This window comes from Dermacentor andersoni, chromosome 1, assembly GCF_023375885.2.
Source record: "Dermacentor andersoni chromosome 1, qqDerAnde1_hic_scaffold, whole genome shotgun sequence".
NCBI lineage: Eukaryota > Metazoa > Arthropoda > Arachnida > Ixodida > Ixodidae > Dermacentor > Dermacentor andersoni.
Window position 1 is genome coordinate 47,960,845 of NC_092814.1, and position 27,087 is coordinate 47,987,931.

A 27,087-nucleotide genomic window follows, 5' to 3' on the forward strand; every position below is an offset into this window, starting at 1 on the left:
GGTAGACACCCTGAAAGTGCTGTAGAGAGCTGCATAAAGAAAACTTGTTACACATTGTGCACTAATGCAAGGGACCACTCTAGCACGAACTGCAGCAGGGTTTCCTTATCAAAATGTCTAAAACAACGTCTGACGTGGGCGCGGACAATTCATCGATTATTCGGGAACAATTGATCACAATCGCTTTCGGGGATATCTTTTTCAATTCATGCTTATTGGCTGGCTAAGCAAAACCAGATAATCTGATTGGCTGGTTGAGCACTACATCATGTGAAAGCGATAGTACATATAACCAAAAGTGATCACCTGAGAATATGATCCCACTTTGTCACCTTAACCCTTTGAGGGTTGATTTGTATTGCCAAATGACCCACCTATTTCGACAAAAATGTAGTGTAACATTTTTACAGTGATCATAAAGTGACAAAAAATGTTTTCTGCAGGTAAACATGCATTGTTTATTCATGAATACAGATGGGCTTCCATAAATATGTTTAATAACAATAAAAAAGTACATACACTGAAATATATATATTCTGATTCGGTACGTGGGTAGTAGTCCACATCGAAACAATTGCCGCTCGGCTCGCTTTAAGCAGAGCAATCTGTATGCAAGTGCTGGTTGCTCTATCTGCATGCGTAATCAAACCGTGTACGTGAGCGCATGCAAGAAAACGCTATGGTTGTGTACTCATCAGAAAAACCAAACGAGTCAGAAACTTGCAGTAATCCCTTGTTCTCGTCTTCAATGAGGGGCAATCGCAAGTTGAGTCGCAAGAAAAAAATGCAGGTATGGAAGCACCGTTTCTATATGGTGGCCTCGATTGTATATAGTAGCGCCCGCCTTTGAACAGATATAATTGCACCCTTGTGAGCAGCAGACAGGCAAGCATCTTGCGGTGACCCTTTAAGAGATTAGAAACAAGATGGACATCAGTTTTTAGGAGTGCAATGAACAGAACCGCCCTGCGAGACAAAAACAAAACTGCTGTGCACCCTCGCACATGCAGATATGCGAGCGGCTGCTGAAACACCAGTCTAAAGAGGCTGTGGAATGAAAACCAAGAGATTACGACGCAAATAAAAAATTACCTTATCTACACAGAGCGGCAGCACTTGATGGGCAACACAGTTGAAATATTTGCACATTTTTCAGACATACAGACAGCACTGTAAATATATGGCATCAACCATTTCAGTCTTGTTCGCGGTCCCGTATATTTATGGCATTGACCGTCAAAGGGTTGAAGATACAGCTGAATGGCGGATCCATAAAGAAAACGCCCTTTGGCAACTACATTCCGTGAAGCTTCGCACTAGTTTTAGAATACAGTGGTTAAAATATGTACACCGTTTATCATACACGCATACCTTCCCATTATCACATGTGCAAGTTAGGAACTTGCAGAAACGAGAGGGAGGAGTACGTGCTGTAGCTCACTTCAATGGGAATCAGTGCTAGCGAGGCGGAGGGCTCACTATTCTAATGAAGGAGGCATTTAAAGTAGCTCTAGGCATTGTAAGACATGAAGTTAGTATGTGAAGTGGACAAGATTCGTCCTTAAAAATGCTGAAATCAACAAAAATAATGCAGCAACTGCTCCAACAGTTTTGAGGCAAAGGTCAATATAACTGGAAAATTTCAGTGGAGGTGTGGTAACATCTCTGCCTGCCATGCTGCTGTCCAGAGTTCAATTCCCTGTGGGAACATATGTTTTTCGTTGGTTAAATATATCTTTTTTTCTTTTTTGGCAGTGTCTCTGACGGGAAAACATTTTGGCCCCTTAAATCTGATAATGGCAAGTGACAGCAATCAACGCCTCCCTACTGCCGCTCAACAGCCAGATTTTATGCACTGTTGGGTCATACATATAAGTATGTTTATTGTGCTGGTTCTACAATATGTTTATTCCACATTTTTACATGTGCTCTGTAGCGCCATGTAAGAACGGTGCACGATAAGTACATAAGTGTATGTTTGCAGCAGTCCAGTAGCCATGATGGCGCAATGCTTCCCGTCGTCTTGCCTTGTTAGATGTAAGTGGTGCAATTACTTTCGCCACGTAAGGCAAACTGCCGCAGAGCAAAAAAGAAAGAAAGAAAAAGAAAAAAATGAATTGGTTTCCAACCTGAGTGCCCAGTGTAACAATTGGAGATCTTACTGCAATGCAACAAAATGGCAGACTTGTGATAGTTTCTGTACCTTTAATATTAACCATTGACTGCAAACTATCAAGCTTTCTGCCACAGTATTTTTGTTGATTTCAGCGTTTCTGAAAAACCTATTCTTGTGCGATTTACGTTTGTTCTACTCTAACCTTCAATCTGTAATGCATTGAACACAAATAGCCACTGCAGGTTTCGTTAGAAAAGTGAGCCCTCGGCCACCTTGTCGCTGATCACCCGTCGAAGTGAGCTACGGGATGTGTATTCTCGATCACGTTTGCGCAGAACCCCATCTATACAGCATTCAATACGTTAAGTAGATAAAGTCGCGTCAAGGTAGAAGTGTGTATATTCTACTGAGTTAACCAAAAATGCTTTTACACGTATGCAAAACCTTGGCTTCTTATACGACAATGTAACTTGACCTACAAATTTTTAAGGTTTAATTAGTGGTATGCATAGCAGTATGATTAAAGTAGTCTCCCACAGAAGCGTCAAGAAAGAACTGCTTTGAGCGACAAAGCAAACAGTATGACAAGGATCGCTTGTGCTTGTTCACGAACGAAAACTGAAGACGGCTTGAAGAGAAGTCAGCGGAGCTAATTGTACACAGAAGAGTTGCTTCTCTGCTTTAATTTGCGATAAGCACATGTGATCATACTATGATGTCGAGGCGCGCCAAATGGAAGGGGTTTTTCTTGCTGTGAAAGCGCCCATCAACGCTATGGAAGCAGATGCGGTAGTTGTTACAGCAATGATGAGCACACCGATATGTGCGGGCCCCCCGGAAACAGGCACGCAACACCACGAGTGCATGCACAGAACGAGTGCTGACGCGAGCGAAAAATGTCTTTAGTGGTTCAGCATACTTATGCCCGAAGTATCCTAACGTGAAACATGGAAAAGCAATGCGAGATGTTGGTCGCATTTTCATAAAAATGCTGCTGGATCGATGTAACGTAACTGTAAAAAAAAGTTGGAGGGAGACATCGGACGTACGTTCAGCTCTTTATTCATTTCATTTCATTTTATTACCTTAAAGACCCCATTCGGGGTATTACATAAGGGGTGGTTAACATGCGAACACAAGAAAAGGCAGGTGTTACATTGAAATACAAGTTTCAACAGTTTCTAGAAATTGTGAATGACATGGGTGATGGCAGCGACATTAATGGGTAGGTCGTTCCAGTCCTTGGAAGCTTGAGGAAAAAATGATGATTGAAAAGTGACAGTTCGTGTTCGAGGACGAGAAACTTAGAGTTGATGGCTGGTGCGCTGTGACATGCGTGAAGATGATGGCATGACGTAAGGCGGGCGGCTTAGTGAGCTGTAAAAAAATTTGTGATAAAGAGAGAGGTGGTGATGCGACGACGAAAAGCAAGAGATGCCAAGCTAGATTGTGCCTTTAAGTGCGAAATGCTGATGTTATACGAATACGAAGAATGGATGAATCTAGTCGCACGATTCTGAACTGACTCGAGTGCATTGATGATATATGTTTGATGAGGGTTCCAGATGGCGGCAGCATATTTCAGTTGTGGTCTGACAAATTATTTGTATGCGAGTACTTTGACGTGCTGTAGAGCATGACGAAGATGATACCTCATGAACCCAAGGGACTTGTTCGCTGATGAGATTACGTTAGTTGCATGCGCATTCCAGGAAAGGTCGTGGGCAGGGTTACGCCTAAGTACTTATAGGCTATAACTGATTCTACTGGGACGTTTGCAATTGTGTAAGTAGACAGATAAGGATTACGACGGCGGGAAATTGAAATAAATTTGCACTTGTTAGGGTTCAAGGCCATTTGCCAACGGTTTCACCAGTCCTGCACGTTATTAAGGTCATTCTGGAGAGATGCTTGGTCAGAGATGTTAGTCGCAGTACGATAAATCACACAGTCGTCAGCGAGCATACGAATAGGACAAGATACATGCAGCGGAAGATTGTTAATGTATATTAGGAAAAGAAGCGGTCCTAAGACTGAGCCTTGAGGGACACCTGAAGTGACGGGGAGGGGTTCGGAGGAGGCGTTATTGACAAGGACGAACTAGGAACGATTAAGGAATTCTTTTATCCATTGTACTACAAGAGGATCCAAGTTTAATCTAGATAATTTTAATAGCAAGCGGTTATGAGGCACTGTGTCAAAAGCTTTAGAGAAGTCTAGAAAGATGGCATCGGTTTGAACGTTGTTATCAAGATTAACGTGGACATCATTAAGGAAGATAGCTAGTTGTGTTTCACATGAAAGCCCTTTAAGAAAACCATGTTGAGAAGGATGAAAGAAGTTTGCAGAGTCTAAAAAGTTCATGATATGCGAGTATATGACATGTTCCATGATTTTGCAAGGAACACTAGTTAACGAAATGGGGCGGTAGTTTAAGGGGGAGTCTTTGTTAACTGCTTTGAATACTGGAACGACCTTTCGCACTTTCCAATCATCCGGTAACGTACCTGTAGACAATGATTGCGTGAACAACAGAGTGAAACATGCCGCGGATATATGCTTAGTATTCATTAGGATCTTTGAGTTAATTTCGTCCACACCAGAAGAAGTACATAATTTGTTGTTGTTTTTTTCAATGATTGATAGTATACCATCTATCAAAAATACAATGGGTGGCATATGTGATGTTATGTTAGTAGGTAGTGGAAAGTCTGGAGTGGTAGTTTCTTTTGTAAACACGAAAAAAAATGCTGTGTTGAATATATCAGCGCACTTGGCGTCCGTGGCGGTGTCACCTGCTCCATTCGTCACGCTGATGGTACGAGCTTCTTGGGGATTTAAGATGTGCCAGAACTGCCGAGGATTTTGAGTAAGTAGCTGGGGCAGGTCGACGTTATAAAAAGATTTTTTAGCAGTGCGAAGGGCACTCAGGTAGGCGTTCTCTGCTGTGTAGTATTTTGACCAAGCCTCGGTGCTTCCAAGACGCGTGGCTAGCCGGAAGCGACGTTTCTTTTGGTTTTCAAGCTTCTTTAAAGCTCTGGTGAACCATGGCTTATTTTGATTAGTGTGCATAGTTATTCTTGGTATATGTTTGTTTACGAGTTCATTAATTTTATTTTTAAATAGTGTCCAGTTTTCTTGAGGCGAGTGCATATGGAATAATGTCTCAAAAGTTGAAAAGAAGTCTCCTAACTTGTAATTAATAGCTTCGTAGTTCCCTTTATCATATAGGCATATAGTTTTGTTGGATTTTCGTTGTCGCATAGGTTGAAAGGTGAAGGTGGCATGGATTACTTTATGATCACTTACCTCACGAAGGTAAGTTATGGATGATAGACTGTCAGGATGGCTGCTTAGTATAAGGTCGAGTACATTAGATGTGTCTTTTGTAACCCGCGTAGGCTCTAGCACAAGTTGAGCTAGACTGAAATTAAGACACACATTAACAAATTCTTTAGCAGCTTCATTGCCTATGATTAAAGCACTATTGTTAGTCCAGTTGATTTGCGGAAAATTAAAGTAGCCGAAAAGCAGGATTTCTGCGTTAGGGTGTTTTTCACTAGGTTTGTTCAAGATGTTATTAAGTTTATGCGAAAAATCAGGAATGTTATGTGGTGGTCTGTAACAAACGCCCAAGAGAACGGTCTGTGGTGAAGCGTGGCAGATTAGCCATGTTATTTCCAAGTCAATCTCAATGGTTGCAAGCGTGCACGATAAATGGTGATGCGCGGTGATTAGCACACCACCACCTCGGGAGATTTCGCGGTCTTTCCGGTAAAGGCAGAAGTTCGGCAAGTCAGCAAGAACCTCAGTATCGATAATATTGTCAGTCAGCCAGGTTTCAGTTATTATCAGCAAATTACTGTTAGACGACAACACGAGGTTAGACAGAATATCGCGTTTAGGGAGGAAGCTGCGTGCGTGGGCAAAGATTACGGAAAAGTAGAGGTTAGCTCGTGTCGAAACCGTAGGGCAAGGGGCTTTCCCGCGTCGAGTTGGCTGCTATTGCAATTCTTTCACACTCTGTGTGGGTTCATAGAAAACATAGCGCTTATTACCCATAAACAGAGTTTTAAAGCGCAGGGAGTGAGGTGCCGATTTGCTTTTTGCTAATTAAACAGGGTGTCTGCGGCCCAATTGAACAGGACGTGTAAAATCCTCGCCAACGCTGAAGTTTGTTCCTTTAAATTTATGGCCCTTAGAAAGAACAAGATCTTTTGTTTTATGAAAGGTGAACTTCACTATTATGGGGCGGTTACGATTAGCTGAACAATTGCCCAAGCGGTGCGCGCGCTCGATTTCTTTTGGGTCAAGCGTGATGCTCATATGTTTGTGACAGTGGTCGATGATTATATCCTCCGATTGCGCGAATGACTCTGACCCTGAAGATTCATCAATACCATAAAAAATTGGATTGTTGCGCCGAGAATGATTCTTGGCATCAAGACGCGCTTCCAGCCTCTGCATTGTGTGTGCTGCACGGGCAGCATCACTCTTCACGCTTTCTATATCAGAACGCAAGGGGATTATGTTTTGGTAGTGGGTCTCCAGGTTCGTCATGCGCATGCTCAGTTCGGATATTGCTTTATCAGTTGTTAGTAACTGAGACTTGAGGCCTTGAATCTCGGTGATCAGCTGCGATTGACCTGCGGATAGGCTCTTAAGTTCTTTTAGTACGGCTTGACTATCAGGTCCAGGGTTAGTTTCGATGTCACCCGCCAGCAACAATAAAGAGTGAATAGCATCGCAACACATAACAACAATGGAAAGGCAGCAATGTGGGCCCGGCAACTGCAGTAGAAAGTAATTACTTGAGCGCTTTGTGAAAAGACTATGATTTACTAAACTGCATGTAGAACATCAGCGGATTAGCGTGCTGTGTTGAAGTACAGCAGCCGGGCCCACAAAACTTAGATTTAGGTGCGCGTTAAAGAACCCCAGGTGGTCGAAATTTCCGGAGTCCTCCACTACGGCGTGCCTCATAATCAGAAAGTGGTTTTGGCACGTAAAACCCCATAATTTAATTTTAGTGCTGTGTTGAAGCACAGCAGCCGAGCCCACCCGGCTGCTGTGTCAGTGGTGTTATACGCTCTGACCTTTGCTCTGATTATGATACAAGGCAATTGACACTCACACTAGTTCTGAATGCCAATGTGGTGTGGAACTTTATTGGAAATAACCAGCAATTATGCCAATCAAAATAAGATATCTATGGATCGCGAGAGCCTAGTGTGGCTTTGAATCATGTGAACTGTGTTAAATTTAAGCCTTGCTTTATCAAATATATTCCTGATGCATGTGGAGTTTCTATACCTTGCAGTTTTATTTTCGCTGTTTTCAAAAATTGCAGAGCTATCATATATGTGTTGAAAAGGAATATTTAGCTGAGCATATGAGCTTTAAAGGAGGACTGACACAAAAATTTTTGTCCCAATTTTTTTTAATTCTAGGTAGCTGTAGAGTCCATAATCATGGTACGAAGCCTCATTTCTTTGAGAGTGTCACAAATAACTGCAGTAACTTTCACATGGCCAGTTCAAAACACATGCAAAGTGCGACATGGCTTCAGGTGTGAGCAAGAGACTATTTCAGTCGCCAAAGGGGGGCATTAACCTGCCCAGGATTTCTGTATTGAAGGGGTGGTGGTGAAATTTTTGTAAGAAATCATGGGGGTTTTAGAAGGCTACTAAGAGACTGTGAGAGAGCGTGTGTGTGTGTATAAATATATAGGGAAAACACGGGGAAGGTGGGAGATGGAAATTCAAGACAGTGAGCAAAACGAGAACAAGGCTCCTGCTTTTACCTTGTTCTCATTTTGCTCATATATAGCAATGTGCTTTTCTGCATGCTCAACACAAATGAGAAACTTCTGGTGAAGAAGTTTGGGCAGGAGTGCTGGATTGCTCGACCTCTGTTTTTTTGTTTTTATTAAAACCCTTCCACCCCCATCAGTGCACCGTTGTGAAAACAGGAAGTGGTGGCCATGTGATATGACAACTGGCCTGAGTGCATTGGTTGAAGGCCACACAATTACTACTAAGCCAAGAAGTCAAGAGCTGCCAAATTAGTCATTCCTTTGCAGTTCTCTTGGAAGTGCAGGGGGGATCCCTCACCTCCCTTATCTCGTTGACTTCTGGCAGCACGATCGTGTGTGTGTGTGTGTATGTGTCAGTGGTGTCTAGGGTACCAAGAGACTGCCACACAATTTCAGTGATGTGAATAGTCTCCTGCTTCATGTCCAAAGCCACGCTGAACTTGGCGCACCTTTTAATTAGTTGCTGTTAGAATCTCAGCGCTGACGCCCGTTGTTGCAAATGGGTCGCAAGCCCCAAGGGTAGCGTTGGCCTGGTGGCCTGGGGCACTGGAAGCATCCGAAGGTCCCGGCAAAGCATGAGTCGACTGGTAACAGAACAACTGGTTTATTCTAACATCGCAAAAGAGCGGGCGGTCAGGTCGACCGAAGTGAGAGACGGGAGAGCACGTAACTCGACAGAAGAAATCGGAGCCTCTCTCTTGGCGTCCGGGGGCAGCTGCTCTTATGGGGAACCAGCGCTGGATAGGCGGCGCGTCGAAAAGAGTGCGTTGCACGCCGCCCTGGCGACGAAACGCGGCATATTCCAGCCACACAACCAGACGACACACACATATGCAGCCGTATTATAGTTCGTATGTTTCCGTTTTCGCGCCGCTTCAAGTCGAGTTTTTGTAATGAAGCTAGCGCAATCAAGTGAAGAAATGACGAAAGAAGCTTTTTAAGCTTTATACATTTTTCACAGTGCGTCGCAGCGAGCACGTGTGTTTAACGGTTGCGTCGTGTATCGATGCCATGCTTGCGTGGCTGCCTGCCTCGCAAATCTAGCAGTTATGGCTCCGGTCGTGCTGCGCTATGGTTTCGTAAGTATTAATTGGCCTGAAGATATTCCATATTTCTCTGGCTAGACATAAAAAATTCTGATGTTACTTCGCCACAGCAGTCAATGGAGAAGAAAGCCTTATCGCATCAGCTGACTCGCGCAAGCAAAGGTTTGAGTGCTCGGCTGCTTGATCCGTAACGATCCTGGCTACATTTAGCACTAATTACATTCATTTGCCGGATGCATCTCAGCGCCGAGTCCTCATCCGCATGCGCATTATTATAAACTCATAGGTGGCTTAGTCGCGCGTGCGCCGGCACTATGCACATACAACTCGTATTACAAGGCAGCTTCCCTCCCACATAATTCTTGGCAATGAATGGATAATTTTTACCTTTCGTATCGTTCACTTGGTGCGGTGGCGTTGGAAGGGGCTTGGCGGTGGCATTGCGAAGGAAAAATGGTACATATGCCGGATGGTGCATGCTATTGCTCATTTTGTTTCCGACGAAATACCGACAGCAGATTCTGCTGTTTGGTACTGTCTGCCATGGCTGACCATCTTCACTATCGAATAAACCAAGGATACACGCGAAATTTGATTTAGAAACCAGCCCGACACCGCTTGACAGGGCGACAAGACGGGAGCTTGCTCCGCTCGCCTGACTGCTTGGATCCAACGCCGCCTCCGTTTTTGTTCGTAGGGTTTAGATGGAAAGACGCAGAAGGATACATCCTCCCTCATCCCGACTTAGTTGTGGCACTTGTATACGCAACAGTATCGTCGGCGCCCTTTTGTTTTCCTTCGACTTTAAGGGCACGCAACGCAATTTTCGTCCGCGGGGGAGGCTGCATTGTGCACGTTCTGACCGCCAGGGCGGCGCTGCAGGCGCCGTGAAAACTCCAGCGCTGGTTCCCCATACTTTCGCAGTTGAGGGCAAGAAGGAAGACCTCGTGACGAGACCACGTGACGGCGGGTACGGACGAGCTGAGATACATGTTGAGACGAGTGTAGTGACTCAACCGCCGGCCGGGCGCCGGACAGACCTCCTCGCTTCACACTTGGGAAGCTCCTCTCCCCAGCTGCCGCGCTTTGACAAGCGTGGGCACACACACACACACGCACACACGAAGACACGTGGCACTGAAACACGCCTGGACGCGCTTGGCGGGGAGACTGCGGGAGCTCCGAACGGGCCAAAATGTCCGCCGCTTTGAACGAAGCTCCGGCGTCCGTTGCATCCGCGCCGGCTATACCGCGCGTTGTAGGCGAAACGTAACATTGCATTAAAGGGCAACATAATTATTTGTTGTGTTTTCGAGAAATTTAGGTATGATTACTGGGCTAGCAGGGGTCCAATAAAGAAATGAAAACTAGATAAAAATTTTGTCTCATTACTCCTTTAAATGGATGTAAGAAGCTGACAGTGATAAGAAAAGGAATTGCATCATTGCTTCTTAGTCATAATAATTTATGGGTTTTTGCATCCAAATATAACACCTGGATCTGAGACATATTACCGTCGATAGTTGTGATGGGATTGGTACTCTTGAAATGTTTAAGTGCACAACTGTCAACCCATTAATTATGGTATAAAATCCCAATATCACCAGAGCTCAGCAAATAATTAAACACATTTAATGTTAGTAATTCGAAGCGTATGTGAAGTGCTGCTGGGGGCTTGAAGAAGGCCTCCTTATTATATCACAAATTTATGTGGTAGTCATATCGCGTACCACTAATCCTTGGCTCAGTCATCCTGGTGAAGATGTCAGTCTGACTGCATAGCCGAAAGCTGAACACATAAGAACGTTGTCAGGATAATAAGTGAGGGACACTCAGCATTCCAAGAGAAGAGTCAGCAGAGGACCTGTATCACTCAGTGGAGGAGAAAAGAATAGGCAATGTAGTGGTGCAGGCCCAGATATGGTTGTTGTGTGGCTTATGACCACTGTGCCAGGATGACATGCACATTAGTGGTTTGTGATCACATGTGACCATCACCTCCAGTTTCTGTGGTCACGAGGAGGCCTGCTTTAAGCCCGAAGCCATGCTGCACTTGCTCTGGACTGGTCACATTAAAAGACGATATAATTATTTGTCGTGCACTCAAGGCATTGATGCCTGAGACGCTGATTAGCTATTCCAGTTGCCTATTAAAACAAGGAAAGCCAAACAAAATTTTTGTGCCAATACTTTAAACATGCATTGAAATTTCAATGCACGGGAGCTTTTGCATTCCCTTCCTTTTTGAATGTGGCTGCCACGGCTCAGAATCAAACTTGCCACTTAATGTTCAGGAGCAATGCGCTATAGTTGCTTAACTGCCGACACAGCGGAAGGAGAGTTTATTCTTTGAGTGGAACACAAGGACAAATAAGTGCATATTTTCTTTTGGCATATCTGTGCCGAAATTGCCGAAACAAAGATAAGAGACAGGCGATACTGGCTGCTGCATACTACACACCTTGTGTATTTGCTTTTATACTTCTTAGGCTCTCCAATTTTTGTGAATGTTTCTCTCTAAATGTGACACACTCTTTCTGTTCCAGGTTGAGATCCTTTGTAACCAGGAGATACTAGGCAAGGACCACACATTGAAATTTGTCTATGTCACAAGATGGAGGTTTAAGGTAAACAACCTAGCCTTGCATTGCAATTTTCATTTAAGTTGGCCAATTATTATAAGTCATTTTTTATTCAGTTGACCTTGCACCAAATCAACCAGCTTGTTGAGTTCTGGGCCTAACACCTTTTGCACAGAGCCTGCACTATATCCCCCACAGCTCCATGGAATGCCATGACCTTGGTCTGCACTTGCTAAAATGAATGGTGATGAAAAATGCCTTCTGAACTGCCTAGTTAATGAAGTACTGGTGAATCCAATGGGCTCCTAGTGAAAAGTATTTGATTTATAGTTGCGTGCAGCATATGTTGAACTTGCAGCTGCTTTTTCTGCTGGAACTAGTGCACGCTCATCACTTAATATAGGGTGTGTCCAGAAAGTAATACGACTATTGCCATGTAACAGATTTTTCTTTTACCTTACAAATACAAACACTTCAAGATCTTTGAAATATGCTTCTTGGACATCAATACTCCGGTTCCGGCGTTCCTGCCAAGGTTATATGCCTTCTGATAGGCGGCAATGGGAACATCTTTAGAGCCTGTGTCACAGTTGCTTCAGCGTTCTTCACAGTCTCAAAATGGCCTATTTTCAAGCTGCATTTGATCTGGGGGAACAAAAATAAGTAGGCTGGGGTCAAGTCAAGCCTGCAGGGGTGCTGCATCAGCGTTGCTACATAGTGCTTTGGCAAACGTTCCTTCACTTTCAGCTGTTTGTGTCATGGCGCATTGTCGTGATGTAGGATCCAGGTACTAGTGGTGGTCTCATTGCAGATGTAGAGATCTCAAGCAGTTGAGTGCTTTCGTGTAAAATGTAATGTCAGCAGTTTGTCTAGTTGACAAAAATTTTGTTGCTCAATGGTAAGCTCCATTTCAAACTCTGACCGCAATTAAAAAAAAGGATACGTCATTTAGCAACAGGTTTTTTTTCTCTGTAACGCCTCACCGGCACCTGTGTGACGTGTATGCATAGCTTAGATTCTCCTCTACCTATTTTGCCTGCTGGCACCACCATGCCACTGTTTTTCTGCTTGGCGGGAAAAATAGTCTTACTACTTTCCAGGCACTCCCTGTACTTCCCACCATAAGTACAGTAGTCTACAAAGAGATGTGATATTTTGCGTTTTGGGTCTTCCATGCTAAACTGCTCAGAAAGTTAGTGCCGTGTTGTGGAACAACACGACACTAACGGAAGTTTTGTGGCATTCGAGGCCACGGGGAATATTTTGCATTTTTCATGGACTGGTGTCGCGATACCTCAAACTGTGGATGCCTCATATTACCTTGAATGTGCATTGTTGGTAGTTTAGACTATGTGCTAGTTCTAGCTGAAAGCTAGAACTTTCAGCGAGCATGCTTTCAGCTGGAAGCTTTCAGCGTGCATGCAAGCTTCCATTCCATCCCATGACCGCATAGGCAAACTTGGCAGGCACCCACTGTAGTTGCTGGCTAGTCGCTCGCGAACCCAAACCTGCCTTTATGGTTTATCAGTCTAGCTAGTATGTGTGATGTCAGGCCTGGTTGCCAATGGCAACTACTGGTATGAACATTCTAGGAACAAGTTTTCTGTGACAGCTTGCCAATTGCCACTATTTATGGCAGTTACCAAATGACTAATCTAATATGGGGAACCCCATCATGTTCCTCGCTGTTGTGCATTCCCGGTTGTTACATCGTGTTTCCACGGTACTACCTAAATCCCATTGGCTTCCATGTAGTATGTTCCCATTTGATACGTTGCCATTCTGTAATGTTTTTGCATCATAAGTTGCCTTTGAATGCAGCGGTCGCGTAAATTTAGTGGTGCAGAGGAAAATCTGCTCTTGCCCATTGCAACAAGTGGCCGGTACATTAAAATAAGCAATTGAAGTTGCACAAACCATGCACTGTGCAAGTATCTGGAGAAAATGTGCACAGAGCAGTTGCTGAAGGAACCAAAAAAGTGTGCATCAATTAAAACCTACCATGAACCAGGCACCCTGGACCAATGAGGGCTACATTTATTTCGGGGCCTACAAGGGTCTTATTTGCATTGCAAAATTGCCAGTTCTATTTAATCGGCTTCGTCACAATAGAGCCGTGTTATGCATTGAAGCATATCGCGGGTGGAAAGGAGCCACTGTCACAGAACATCATACTTGTCCCATAATTATACATGCATTCATGCACCGTCCCTAGTCGCAGTACAAGCACTGAGATGTCTAATAAGTGTACTGGCAGCCATTCAGAGCGGTTTCTGACGTTGCTGCAGCGATTTGTGCCCTTCCTCACTGTTACATTTCTGTTAAGTTTTTTTATGTGATCCCTTCAAAAACATATCAACGAGAATCTACTGTATAGGTAGGTGCAGGTATGACAAAGTTAGATGTCTAATTTCATTGAAACTATAGAAACATGGCTTGCATGAAAACATGTTTAACCCATTATTGATGAGTGTTGCCTATGGGCAACATAAAAAAAAATTATTTTCTTGCTAAGTTTCGGTATTGAGTACAAAGTTTCTGGCTAAATGTCTTCAGCCAACACTGAATGACAGGCACCAAGTGAAATCATTTGTTGGTTTAGAGCAGGAACGCTGGATGAGGAGCAATGAGCTTGGCACGCGACATTTCATTTGCTTTACATGTGATGTAAAGCAAATGAAATGTGCACCTGTGGTTCACATATGACAAGAGCTGTCTATACAAATTGAAAACGAAGCCTTAGGTGGCTTGGGGTGAAGCCCACTACCAGCTTTCTTTCTGCCTGAGGTTGCCCCCGATTTGCTGAAAAATATTTCATAAAATACTTTTTTTTGTTGATTATGCTTATTCTCGATGTGTTTTGCTCATATATATAGAAAGAACTTTTTTCTGGTATTTATGTGCCGTGATTAAAAGGTTCAGTATTTTCGGTGAAAGAATATAGCAGAAGCAAGTTGGCTTGGGCTTTTCCTGTGTCTTCACTCTAGTGCAAGAGAAAAAAAATTTCAAGAGAGTGTTCATTTATTGTTGTGGAATATTATGTATAAGCAGTGTAAAATGTAGCAGAAGTAAACAATCTGTGCAGCCATTCCACCTTGTTTATGAATGTAGAATGAAACGAAAAAAGTTTCTTAGGACTCTTGAAACAGAGCCACACAGGAAAGTTTAATCGGAAGCTATGTTACTCCACCATGACAAACTCAAGATGTTGCACCATCCATCAAAGGGTTAAACCTCTACTTAAACTGTTGCATGCAAGGAACCATTTTCTCGTAGAAGAGCCATCAGAAGTAAAAACATTATTTTTCATGCAATATTATTATTGTTTAGGCATTTTATGGGGTCAAGAGTTTTATTGCATTTGCTATTGTAATGAACATCTTGGTATTACAGATGTTATCAACTTTATCACTTATCCCCCCTTGTGTCTGTGATGCTATTAATTGTGTTCATCATGCTACATTGTGTGCAGGAGCCTCCACTGAAGCTGTACTACAGGCCTAAGGTAGAATTGTGACAGCAAAAACTACAATGCAAGTCTAAGGTGTTAATAGGTGCCACCGGAGTATGAGCTTGGAAAAACTCAAAAAGGGAGGGGCTACCGCATCTTGGATCACACAGGAGTGCGGAGTCAGTTTTCAAGCAGGAATTGTTGCACTCACTAGCTGAAGGCTTGCTTTCCAGGTCAAGCTTTAAGCTAGGGGTAATCCTGGCAAGCACTCTTTCTTGTTTAATGAAGTCTCCCATTGTACATATGTCATGATCATGCCTGTAAATACTGGATTATCCCACCGACGTTGGCTATGAAATCATGTATATTTTTAGGTTGCTTGTTCTAGAGATAAAACTACTGGGCTGCAATGACGTAACTAAAAGAAACAGTGAAATTTTTTTGAGAACTTATTGCCAGTGGGTGTGTGTAGTGCAGTGCTGCATTTTGAGTTGAATAAAAGCTTCTGCTGTGTGAAGCAGCATGTCTTGTTAGTAAACATCAGAAAATACAAAGGTCCTCTCTGCATAGACTGAGTACATCAAAACTTCTGCCTTATAGTAAATTGCTAAACTTTCGTGCTGTACATAACCACTTTCTGTTGCTTTTCGTGCCTGCCAGGCAAGGTGTGTAGTGTGTGCTGCCACAATGCAGACAACGATATGTGATATGGCTTCTGATATTGTCATGCTCATCTCAGAGAACAAGCTGCATATAAGCTTTTTTCATTATCTGCTACTTGGTGTCAAGTACGATAGATGTTATCAACATTGGGGACAATACCAGCCATGGTCTCTTTTAATGCAAAGCATTATCAAGGTCACTCTCGAGGTTTTGTCCAGTGTCTGGCTGGGTACTCTAAATCACACATTAAATTGCAGAGCTCTTCTGTTGCACTTGTGTGAGAAATATGCGAAAACATAGGCAGTGTCCCTCTTGGTGTGTATATATTTAAATTGTTTGTTTGTGTTTGTCACTGTCTATTGTACATTATGTCTACTCATTATGGTTCATTCCTAAGCGCCATATTGAGCAACCACCTATTGTAGCATATGGCACCCACTCAAATGCAACAAAAGTGTCGTTCCTGTATACACAGAGAAATCTTGTGCATATGCATTGTTTCATTTACTGTGCTGCACACTGACTGAGCATTCTTCAGCTGCCTTGCTTTTCTACCTCCCTACGCCTAGCCACTCCTGACGTTTTTGATCATGCAGAGTGTCACTCCGACGTTTCGGCATTGCAACAGCATCTATAGGTTTCATGATATAGCAGCGCAGAACACTGCAAATTGTAGCCAAATGCACCGCCCGCTGTTGGGCTGCACGATGGTGATGACCTCTACGTCACCTACACAATTTTTAGGACCATTGCGGTATGAGCTTTCATATTATGCCACCCACCACAACCATTCAAGACCCTGCACTTTGCACAAGCATTTGCATCGCATCCTCCAGCATTCTCCATTCCAGCAGCAGCACTCCACCTCACCCAGGGTGTGCTCACAATACACCACACGTTAGCACACACTGCGGGTAGTAGGTTTCTCGCATCCCCGATTTAAGGAGCACCGTGGCCCCTCCTATAGAATGCTTCCTTCCGCATTAAAAATTGCATGTTCATTGGTGGTTTTGAACCCGGATCATCCATCGCAGCAGCCCACTGCTCTACCTGTTAGGTCACAGATGCATGTGTGGCTTGATAAAATAACCTTATCAGCAGGCCATTTGCTCCCATCCTTTCCTTGTAGGGGCTAGCACATTGAGACACTGTGACATTGCGCTGCCTTTGGGATTGGCCCAGTTCAGCCCACACGCAACACTATCAACTTTGGTGGCATGTGTGTACAAGTAGCAGTAGTAAAAACTTTATTTATTCTTCAGTTCGTTATTCCCAGAGGGTGGATCCCTTAGTCTAGGGCTACATTTGCTGCTGCAATCCGGCTGGCACTGTCAATCAGTTTTCTCTGGTTGTCGAGGGCTGTGCTGGAAAGAGAGGCTTCCCACTGAGAGATTGAGTGGTTGGGTTGTGTGCAAGTTTGCTGGTTCTTTCTACGTTGATATGTTGTGCTTTGTACTCCAGGCAGTGTTAGACATTCCCTCAATCGCAAGCTCTGCTGCACTTGCAAAACCTTCCCATTTTTATTCATAATAAACCAGTTGAAGGCAGGTGTTTGAGAGTGACATGAAGCACTCTCTCCCACATTCCCTCTCTTACTCAGCAGGTGATGCATCTAGTTGAATGCTGTGCACGTGTGTGGGGTGTTTTCTTAATTCGATGACGTGTCATTCATTGTAAGAGTGGCTTTAATTCAAACTCCAAGGAGAGCGTAAATTTATTACAATAAAACTGAGTTCAATCTAAAGGAGCCACTTTGAATATAGCGCCCGATCGATTGTCTTGTACAGTGCGCAAAACCAAAACCATCGCTGGGCTTGCATTGAAAAAATAATCTTTCCTCCATCAGCACATGGGAGGTGGCTCCTCCCATGTGCCCAATGTTGGAGGTCAGGTGATAGAATGCGCACTAAGGGGGTGGAGGGGATCGCGCAGTAACATGGTTAAGAGTGTGCTGGGAAAGGAGGTGATCATGCATCTCCTCCTCTATCCCAGCTGTGGCTATGGGTGGCTTACCACATACACGGGCCACACACCACATCGTGGACGTTTTCTGCCGCGTGTGCCAAGTTTGGGCAAGCCGAAATGGCTGGTCCCTTCACCTGCACTGTCATCCCATGTGCTTAATATCTTGTCACGTAATCTTGCGTGTTGTGAATCGAGAGGCAGCCCGAAGCAATCACTCACTGAGGCTGGCGCTTTTCATCATGCTAGCATTGCGACAGCAAGTGTTCGCTGTCATCGAGTGAGATCTGTTCCTGTTTGCCAAAGTGCATGTGACACCATGCTCTTTAATTTAATTAGTAAGCGAATGTTTACTGCAATTTATACAGCCGATAGAATATGAACCTTATTTCGTGTAGTTGTCTTATGCTTTGCTGTTGCTATCATTGCTTCACCTTTTGGGCAAAAGTAACTATTTATTGCAATAACAATTGTATACACACTCCAGGTGCGCTTCTGCCGTCACCGTGATGTTGTGTATAAAGACCAAGGGCGATAACATCGTCGCTGCATGCTGTATGTGCGAGGGTGAGCCAGCGATGACGTTTCAATCTCGCGCGTGCAAGGGCGGAAAGCGAGGAGGAAGCACGCCATCTTCCTTTGCGCGCAAGGCACCGCGGGGGGGTCTTCTACTCTGGCGGCTGCTACATATGGCATGGTTGCGCGGGCCCTATGTTGAAAGTGATCTGCGATGGGGACAGAGTTTGCCACGTGCTGATAGCTTCATGTGCGTTGTGCTTTCGCCGCTTAGTTTGCATTGAAGCTGAGAGGCAGCACGAAGGTCAATTCCCTCGCTGCTGCTTCCACGCTTCTTCACTCCAGTGCTTTGACAGCGAGTTTCCGCTGTCATCAAGTGAGATGTGTTCATGTTTGCTTGTGCATGTGAGACCACGCTTGTTAGTTTAGTTAGTAAGCAAATGTTTACAAGTTCATACAGCCGATAAAACTATCCTTACTTCGTATAGCTGTCTCCTAATTTGCTATTGCAATTGATGTTTTGCCTTTCGAGTGAAACTGCAACATTGTGTTCTTCCTGCTCCTGTTAATCCAGGTGGGAAAGGCGGGCACGTGCCGCTCTCCTTGCTCTGGCTTGGTCTTGACTCCCTGCATACCTTTCCTCGTCATTTTTGCAGCACGTGATGTTAGGCTACCAGCGACGTGTCAGACCTGTGCCTTTGGTTCAGGTTTGTCCGAAAGGCTTGGAGATAATAGAGATAAATTTTTGTCTTAATATCTGTTGCATGGTTTTTGGAGTTTCAATTTGCCAGAGCATTTCCTCATTCAAAAACACGGAACTTTGCCGGGACCAACACAGCAGTTGAAGTTATTCGCCTGTTCGAATTAAGAGATTTCAAATTATCGGGATTTCACTGTGCTTGAGATGGCGTTAAGTGTTCGATTTCAACGTCAATTTATTTCTGCACTTCATGCATCAGAAATGCAGAGAGCAGTGACTGAATGCTTTGTCAATCGACGAAGTGTTTTAGTGCATGCAATGCTATGGAGGTTCATGTCACAGTCGCACTGTAGAAGCCTGGCTGCTTAGTTTATGCATTAATCTGCTTCTGATGGCCCCTTAACAAGACCCAGCAGTGAAAGGGAACTACAGACACACACCATAGCATTAAAACATGTCGTCAAATGCTTTTTCTCGCAAATGCTTTGCATTAACATAGATTCCCATATTGTGTAGGATATGTATAATTTTTGTGGTTTGTCACATAGTGTTGCACAACAATATTGCCTGGCGGCACAGTGGGCAAAGGAAAGCTGTCATGTTTTCATTGCACTCTTGGGTGGAGTAAAAGCTCTACCTAAGAGCGCCATGATCGAGTTTTAGCTGTGCTTAAAAACTCCTTGTCTTTAGGGATCTACTATAAATACTTAAAGGTGTATTTGGCATGTAGAAGCATAAAGTTCATGCCTGAGTACTATTATTTTTCTTGTCAGTACTTGCCACACTTGTCAAAGAAGGTGTTTGCTCAGGAAGGCTCTGCTGTATAGTTTTGTGCTGCTAAGGGACTGAGCACACCACTTTCCGATTAGCATTATTTACTTGTTTCTATATTGTGTAAGAAGTTGTGCTGCTTGGTCACTACCAGTTAATGGTGAAGCTGTATTTTAATACATTTTATGACCAATTGAAAAGTTGAACAGCACTTGTTGCAATACATAAAAGCTTCTAGGAAAGGGTGCAGTGTTGAAATATCACCAGTGGCATGGTGTGACTGGGTACAAGCTTAGCTGAACTGTGAGGTGTCTTATTGGCTATAGCCTTGTTGACGGCACGTGGCCTAGCAAAGTGTGGCAAAACAGTGTGAAAACCACCTGGGTTCACATTGCTATGCAAGTACTTCTGTAACCTTTCAGAATACATGCTCTTCAACAATGTAGTGCTAATTTTGGTCAGCTTCAATTGCCAATTCAATTACACTGTCACTGCATGTATGTAATGTTTGCAGCAAACAGTTGCTTGTTTTGGTGATTTGTATGTTGATATTGCGGGACACATTGTGATAAAACATGCAAGAAATTTTTCTTTTCGTAACTTTTTAAAGTTATTGATTTGAAACGGTTTCCTTTTTGTGTGTGTCTGCTGTATTATCTGCCATAGCAGGCATTGTTTACTGTTTGTTGCATTTGAAGTGTGACCATAGCCTGGGAACATTGAATATGGAAGTACACTCATCTCATTTGTTAATAGTATATTGGAAACAGGTATACACTTATCCTGGCAAAACTGTTGTCTATTTACTTTCAAATTTATGCTCAAGTAGCATAAGGGGATTGGTTTTGTTTGACACTGTTTTGAGTTTTATTGTCCTAGTTTATTAAAAATGAATTGGTATTGAAAACAAATCACAAAACTAAAATTCAATATTGCACAGAGAAATGGCACTCAGTATCTCTGTAATGCCAAAATATCTGCTGCGAAATGCATAGCAGAACAGCAGCAAAGAGACATGAGCTTTGTGCTGCTGTTGTAGATCTAGATTAAGGAGTGGCAATCAAGGGAGACAATGTACTGCACGCTTAATAGCTTAACACTTGGTTCATTACTGGAGGGGAAGAACGTCTTGGCTCTTCCTCAGCAGGCTAGGCTTATGGATTAGTGGTGGCTTGGCACATCGTCAATATGGTGACATCCCTTATTACCTCAATCACTGCTCATTTCATTTTTTACGATGTTTCAGGGAATTTTCTTTCATACTCGTGTGAGAAAACAATAATCTGCAATCGATGAAAGCATGAATAACAATGAAAGAGAAAAATCGAGAGCAGCTTCACAGGTAGGACCCACAAAATTGACCGCATAAATGACGCCACTGCCTCTTTGGGTCGATGTCCACTCGAAATGACAAATTGAAAAAGCTGGAAAGAGCGTGCAGTGATTCACAAGTGCATTCTTCCAGCATATAAAGCATATCTGCTTATTTTATTCCACTATCTCTCAGTGGCACCTTCGTCCCCTCTTTCTTTCATGCAACACTTCTGAAGAAAGCAGCAGTTATATGATCAAACCTGCATTCAGTTATGCTGTGTTCATAACTGGTTCACATTCATGTCCACATCCAACACTGGGAATAGAGAGAAAAAGGGGTTCCAACACTCTCAGTGGCAAAAGCTTTCAGGTCTCTGAGGCACTTCAAATTAGTGTGACAAATAGCCAAAAGCAGGCATAAGCATGCTGCTTTTGAATTGGTTTAAGGAAGCAGGGTGTCGAACGGAAAAAGATACTGGTTCAGTTCGAGTTCAACACTGATTTCATTCTGGTTCAGTTTCGGTTTGGAGAAATAAAAATATAACAGTTAACGAACCAGTTCAGTGTTGGAAACCGGTTCAGCACATTCGTGCTGGTAGATGATGAACAAGGATGGTTCGTGTCTAGGCCTGCATCAATATTCCTTATGCAGTTGCATGTAGTGCAGATCTTGGTCGGCTTAAAGCCAGCAAAATATGTTGAGAGCATGAACATCATGCCGCGGCAATGATTTGTACAACCCAATGGGCGTTGTGCTCTGCTTGTAGTCCCCAAACTTGCATAGAACCCCGACTTGTAACAAAAGCAGATCTTGCATGTGTGCTGTTTGCTGCTGTGGTTACCATGCACTGAGAAGTTGAATGCATCCATTAGCAACTACAGGGTTATGGTTGCAAGAAGAGGCGCAGCTGCACTCATTGGTGCTGCTCCTATTTTTCCTCCTCGGACACCCTTTTCTCTGGTCTCCATGGGTGCGATCTTGTACGCGTTCCAAAATCGAACGGAGGTGGTCCTTTCTTTACGTCACGAAATAGGCGGTCCATTCCGTTGCGTTCATCCGATAGCAGACGACACGGACTGATTGACAGCAGATATCACATCACAATTGACGTCATGGCGTTCGTCACAGTTCAAATTGACCAATCGTGTGCGGCTCGGTGGAACGGACCGCCTCCATTCTATTTTGGAATGCGTACAAGATCGCACCCCATGTCTCCTGGCATGTGTATTTTACAGGTTACCTTATAATAATGTTTCCCTTCCTCCTGCTAGCATTTAACTCATCTGATCTAATGGCAGAATTAGGAGGTTCAGTAGATGTAGTTTTTCTGGGGAACCCCTAAGAAAACATTTTGGCTACAGAACCAAACTGCATGGCATGGCTGAATTCATAGTGCAAGCCTCTACTCTTGAAGTGGCTGTAGTTATTGGCATACCCACCATCTGTCCTTAACTTGCAATGCAACTCAACAATCTTGGTAACAATTGCGATTGAACCTGTTGACCACCTGTTGTCACCCTATATGCTAGAATTATTTCATGCCAAACCTGTAACTGTTCTTTTGTTTTCTTTTTCTTTGCGAAACCTCCCATGTTATCCTGCTGCTGTTGTCTTGTCAAATAGCTCATACTTAAAAAAAAAGGATTGAATTATGTGCTCAATTGTGAGATCGTACCTTGGTCCCCCAGAACAGCAGCCCAATGCTCTAAGCATTTCGCCACAATCACACGTATACTTTTATCAGGCCAACGCTTACTAGCCCTTTGAGATGATAGACACGTGTGTCACATTGCATAGCATGGGTGCACTAGAGCACATGTGCTCATGTCAGCTTCCTTTACGCCAAAGACACAGCAATGAAATGGCAAATTTATAACATTTGATTAATGGCTTCACTTCACATAGATTCCAAGGTGTGCTTGGATCTACATATTTATTTATTTTTTTTTCAGTTCAGGTTAAATTTGGGTTTAGGCACGTTCAAAGAATATCAATTTGTGTTTGTGTTCAGCTCTGGCCAAAATTGCAGTTCTGGTATGCTTTTCGGTTTGGTTCAACACCTTGTAAGAAAGTTCGTTAATAGTGGTGTAGTAAAGCTGAAAGGAATGACTGCTGCTGTAGCTAGCCTGTGCAATAGAGCAAAATCTAGCAAGTATATATTACATGTAAACCTTTTGCTAATGTATAGACAGTCAACACATATCAGTGAAATTTTCCACATAATTTGACAAAAAATGGTCAACAGTTTAGCCAAGGGAATGATGCCTGTTTCCATTCCTGACACACCATGCAGTACAGTTGGCTTACAGAAACTGGATGTGCCTTGACTTCAAGCATGCCTAGCTAGGCATGGCTGTGAATTTAACACGGTTTTGTAAATGTGCATTCTCTAGTACATAGAGCTTTATTTAAAAAAAAAATATGGCCATGATCATTCAGCCATATTGTATGCATTGTTTTTAATGCTCAATTTAGTCTAAGTCATTTCTTAATTTATTTGCAATTGTGGTTCTGGGATGAGTAGTGCAGTTCAAGTTCCAGTTACTGAAACGTGTAGTCTACTGTCACACCAAAGGGAGAAATCATCTTGGGTACAGCTGTATGGCTTGTAAACTATAACGAAGGTATCAGAGTTGTGAAGCAATTTCGTTCTAGCATTGGTGCAGCAACCTGTATCCTTGCCAATCTGTGGCTGGAGCTGTAAAGTTAATTTCTCATGCAGTAAAAAAAAAAAAAAAAAAAAAAAAAAAAAACTGATTCTGCTCTGAAAACAGTTATTTTTTTGTTTTTGTTGTTTATTTCTTCAGCATTTCCACGATTTAAAGAAAAAAGTTGGGCTAGTTAGAACTTGGGTATTTGAGACATTTCCAGCACTTAGGGATGCAAAAAAAACCTTGGAATAAAACAGTCCTTTTCGTGCTGTTGTCCTTCTCTCTTTGCTCTAAAGTGTTTAAATGTGAAGCATTCTTTGCCTCTTACTGGACACATTGCAGTAAGTAGGTAGTACTTCGGTTAGGGACATGTCAATAAAAAAAAAAGGTTAATTGTCCTATGGTAGGAATAAACGAAGGCTCCAGCATAAAAGCTAAATGCTGTACCCAGTAGGCTGCAGGTGCATGCATATTTCTCCACTGCCAATGGCAAAAAGTTCTTTGAAATTATTGGCGTGTGCATCACATAGCATAATTTAAAAAGTGAGAGCATGTATACATGCTTCAGTTTTTATTAGGCTACACACACGGAACTAAAATGTACAAATCGTTTTCAATCTTACTGCTGTGCTTCAATAGTGTCATGCCACATAGCAACAGTGCACCAATATCCACTATCTTTTGTTTGTTGCAGTTAGCTCCTTTGAGACGCTATGTGACACTGCACAGCCTTTGGGATGGGCCCACTTTTCTTTCCTGTGGCAGCTAGTACTTTGGTACACCATATGACATTGTACTGCCTTCGGGATCAGCCTGCGTAGTAAAGGAACAGGGATGCTATAACGTAAAGCTATTCCAAACTTTTCCATTCCAATTCTGCAATGAGCCCTCTGCCATTGGTCAAAAACTTTTTTTGAACCACCCCCCACTTCGCCTGTCTGGCACGCGACGTCGCGAAAACTGCGATAGCTCCCCATTTGATATGACATGAACACACTGATTATCCATGACTGGAAAGAACAAAAGAAAAATAGTTGTTTATGATTCAATGCCTTTTCGCCATTAGCGCTTGGCTATTGATCAAAAGTTTTCGGGCAACACCAACTTCGCCTGCCTGTCACGCGACATCACAAAACTGCGAGAGCTCGCCACGTCAAAGTGACGTGTGCGTAGTAAAGATGGATTAATATGCCAAACAAAACTAAGTTTTCTTTTGAATAGGTGTAGGCTGCCTCGTTCCAAAAAAAATAAAAGATGGCTGTCGCCGATGGCTCAGGCACTGGCTACTAGCACCGGCCAGAGAGCATGGGTTTATTTGCATACAATAGAGCTTATTGCGTGGCTGTGAAACGTTTTCAAGCACTTTCGGCATGTTTACAACCTCGTTCTGCCAACTATTCTTTGCTGAGGATCTGTTTTAGCGGCATTCTTAACCTTCTGCTGCATGCCGTCGTGATTTTTGACCAGCCACCGCAAGATAAGCGAGGGAAAGCGGACCAATCACAGACGCTGGCACCACCCTTTTCGTCCGGTTATCAATTTTCAGTGCACTGGCACGGCCCCATCGAATCCGTCTCCACTAGAGCGTGCACCTCGCCTCTTGTTAGCCAATTAGATAAGACAAACTGCTCAGTGTAGGCAATTTTATTTGTCTTTAAAGTAAACAAAAGTGACCTCCTATAAACGAGGAGAGCGTATTATTGGTCTATTCAGACAACCCTGCAGGTCACCGCCCGATGCTTGCGCCGGCGGTTATGCATGTTTGACGTCAGGAGATTGGAATAAAAACATATTGGAATAGTTTTACATTATAGTGCCCCAGGTCCTAACATTTCTTCACTGGAGTAGAATAAATCGGTCATGCCAGTGCTGCTGTTATCGCACACAGTTGCTTGTCTTCAATAAGCACGTTGGTCTGTCTGGTAATGCTTTACAGAACCACAAATCATGCTAGATAGCCAGATACCTGCAGAACGCTTGGCATAACTTAAAATCCTTGTAGTGTAAAAGATCTACGTAATGTTATTTTCTCCCTAAGCGCTGGAAAAAGTCTAAAATATCTTCCGGATCGTACTGCAGTTAGTAATGCTGATCTACTAGTTCAATTTCTTCTTTTCTTAGAGAAAAGTCATTACGAACTTGCAGCTATTCTACTTTCACATAAGCATTCTGGTAAATTTACTTGTTGGCTTGTATATTGTGTTGCTGTCTTTCTTCATGACCTATCTCATTTGCCATAATTGTAAAAATTAACATGTGCTTGAATTCTCTCAATGTGTTATTGCATTGGCTTTTTTGTTAGCGTTTATGATGTTAATGTTTTTTTACATTGTTGTTTTTGGCTTGATGCTTGTTTCCACTTATTAAAGCAAGTTTTAGTGACCCCAAATGTTTGTATGGATGGTTAGTAGGTTAAATGATGCATCATTGTACGCTGTTTTTTTTTCTTTTTCTGCTACTGTTTGTCTCAAGTGACTGAGGTATGATTGCAAGTGTGAGCATCCACTTTAAGTGCCCTGGTAATTTTATCTCAACGTCAAGCAGTGTATATTATGTAAATTTTCATAAATGTAAAATAAAATTTTGAAATTTCATGGGCTGAAAGTATTGTTGAGCCTGGCAGCTGCCTGATGCCTTTTGAAATTTGTGTTGCGTTCAAGTGTGTTCAGTAAATTGAGGGTGTACAAATGCACATGGTATATACAAATAGTATGTTTTACTACTCGATTTCGTGAACATTTGACTAGGCACAGTTACTGGTGAAGCCTTCATGGCTTTTTGTTGATACCAAGAGAGCAATATTATAACACTGAAATAACCTTGAATTTATATTCTGTATTGATTGCAATGTGCACATAGTGTCCACAGTTGGGGGAAAAATGCAATTTCTTTGTGTGACGCTACCATTGACTTGCTCCTCTAGGAAGGGGGTTGAGTCAGTACCAGTGCTTTGACTTGGCAACCTACACTTGCTTGCTTGCAGAAACATGTTATTTCTTGCTAAGTTTTGTTTGTAGGGTAAAAAAGACACAGACAAGCCAAGAGAGGACGATCTGTCGTTCTCTCTATACTTGTGCACCAGTTTGATAAATTATAACCATTGAGCTCTGTCAGACGTGACCACTCCTCAGATGGACAAGCGTACTGCCAAGCTACCCCTCTGAATTCTGTGCATGAGGATAAACCTAGCTCCGATTGCATCACGCGTGGCGTGGCAATGGCATTATCTGCGCATGGGACACATGCTTGATCAAGTAATGGCTTCTTGCTTCTACACAACGATACCAAAGTGAGGCAGGGAAGAAGTTTGGGCGTGTTGGTAGTTCAATCGTAAACAGGGATACATAGCGCAAGAACGTCACAAGGACGAAACGCTCGTCCCGTGTTCCTGCTTCGTCCTTATGTCTTTCTTGTGCTATGTATCCCAGTTTACCAAAGTAAGGCTTGTGGGTAGTACAGTTGCAAAGCTGTTAGTTTTAGTTGGCAACCCCCTCTGACT

At 43.1% G+C, this 27,087-nt stretch overlaps 1 protein-coding gene across 1 annotated transcript in view; it reads left to right on the forward strand.

Moving 5' to 3' along the window:
• Positions 1-26,182, forward strand: part of l(3)73Ah (polycomb group ring finger 3-like lethal (3) 73Ah) — a 37,720-nt gene extending 11,538 nt beyond the window's left edge. Inside the window, exons 7-8 of the mRNA XM_050194539.3 lie at positions 11,524-11,604; positions 15,032-26,182. Of these exons, the coding sequence (XP_050050496.2) occupies positions 11,524-11,604; positions 15,032-15,076 (126 nt within the window). The 3' untranslated portion in view covers positions 15,077-26,182. The remainder of the gene's footprint in view (positions 1-11,523; positions 11,605-15,031) is intronic.
• Positions 26,183-27,087: the final 905 nt, after the last annotated feature.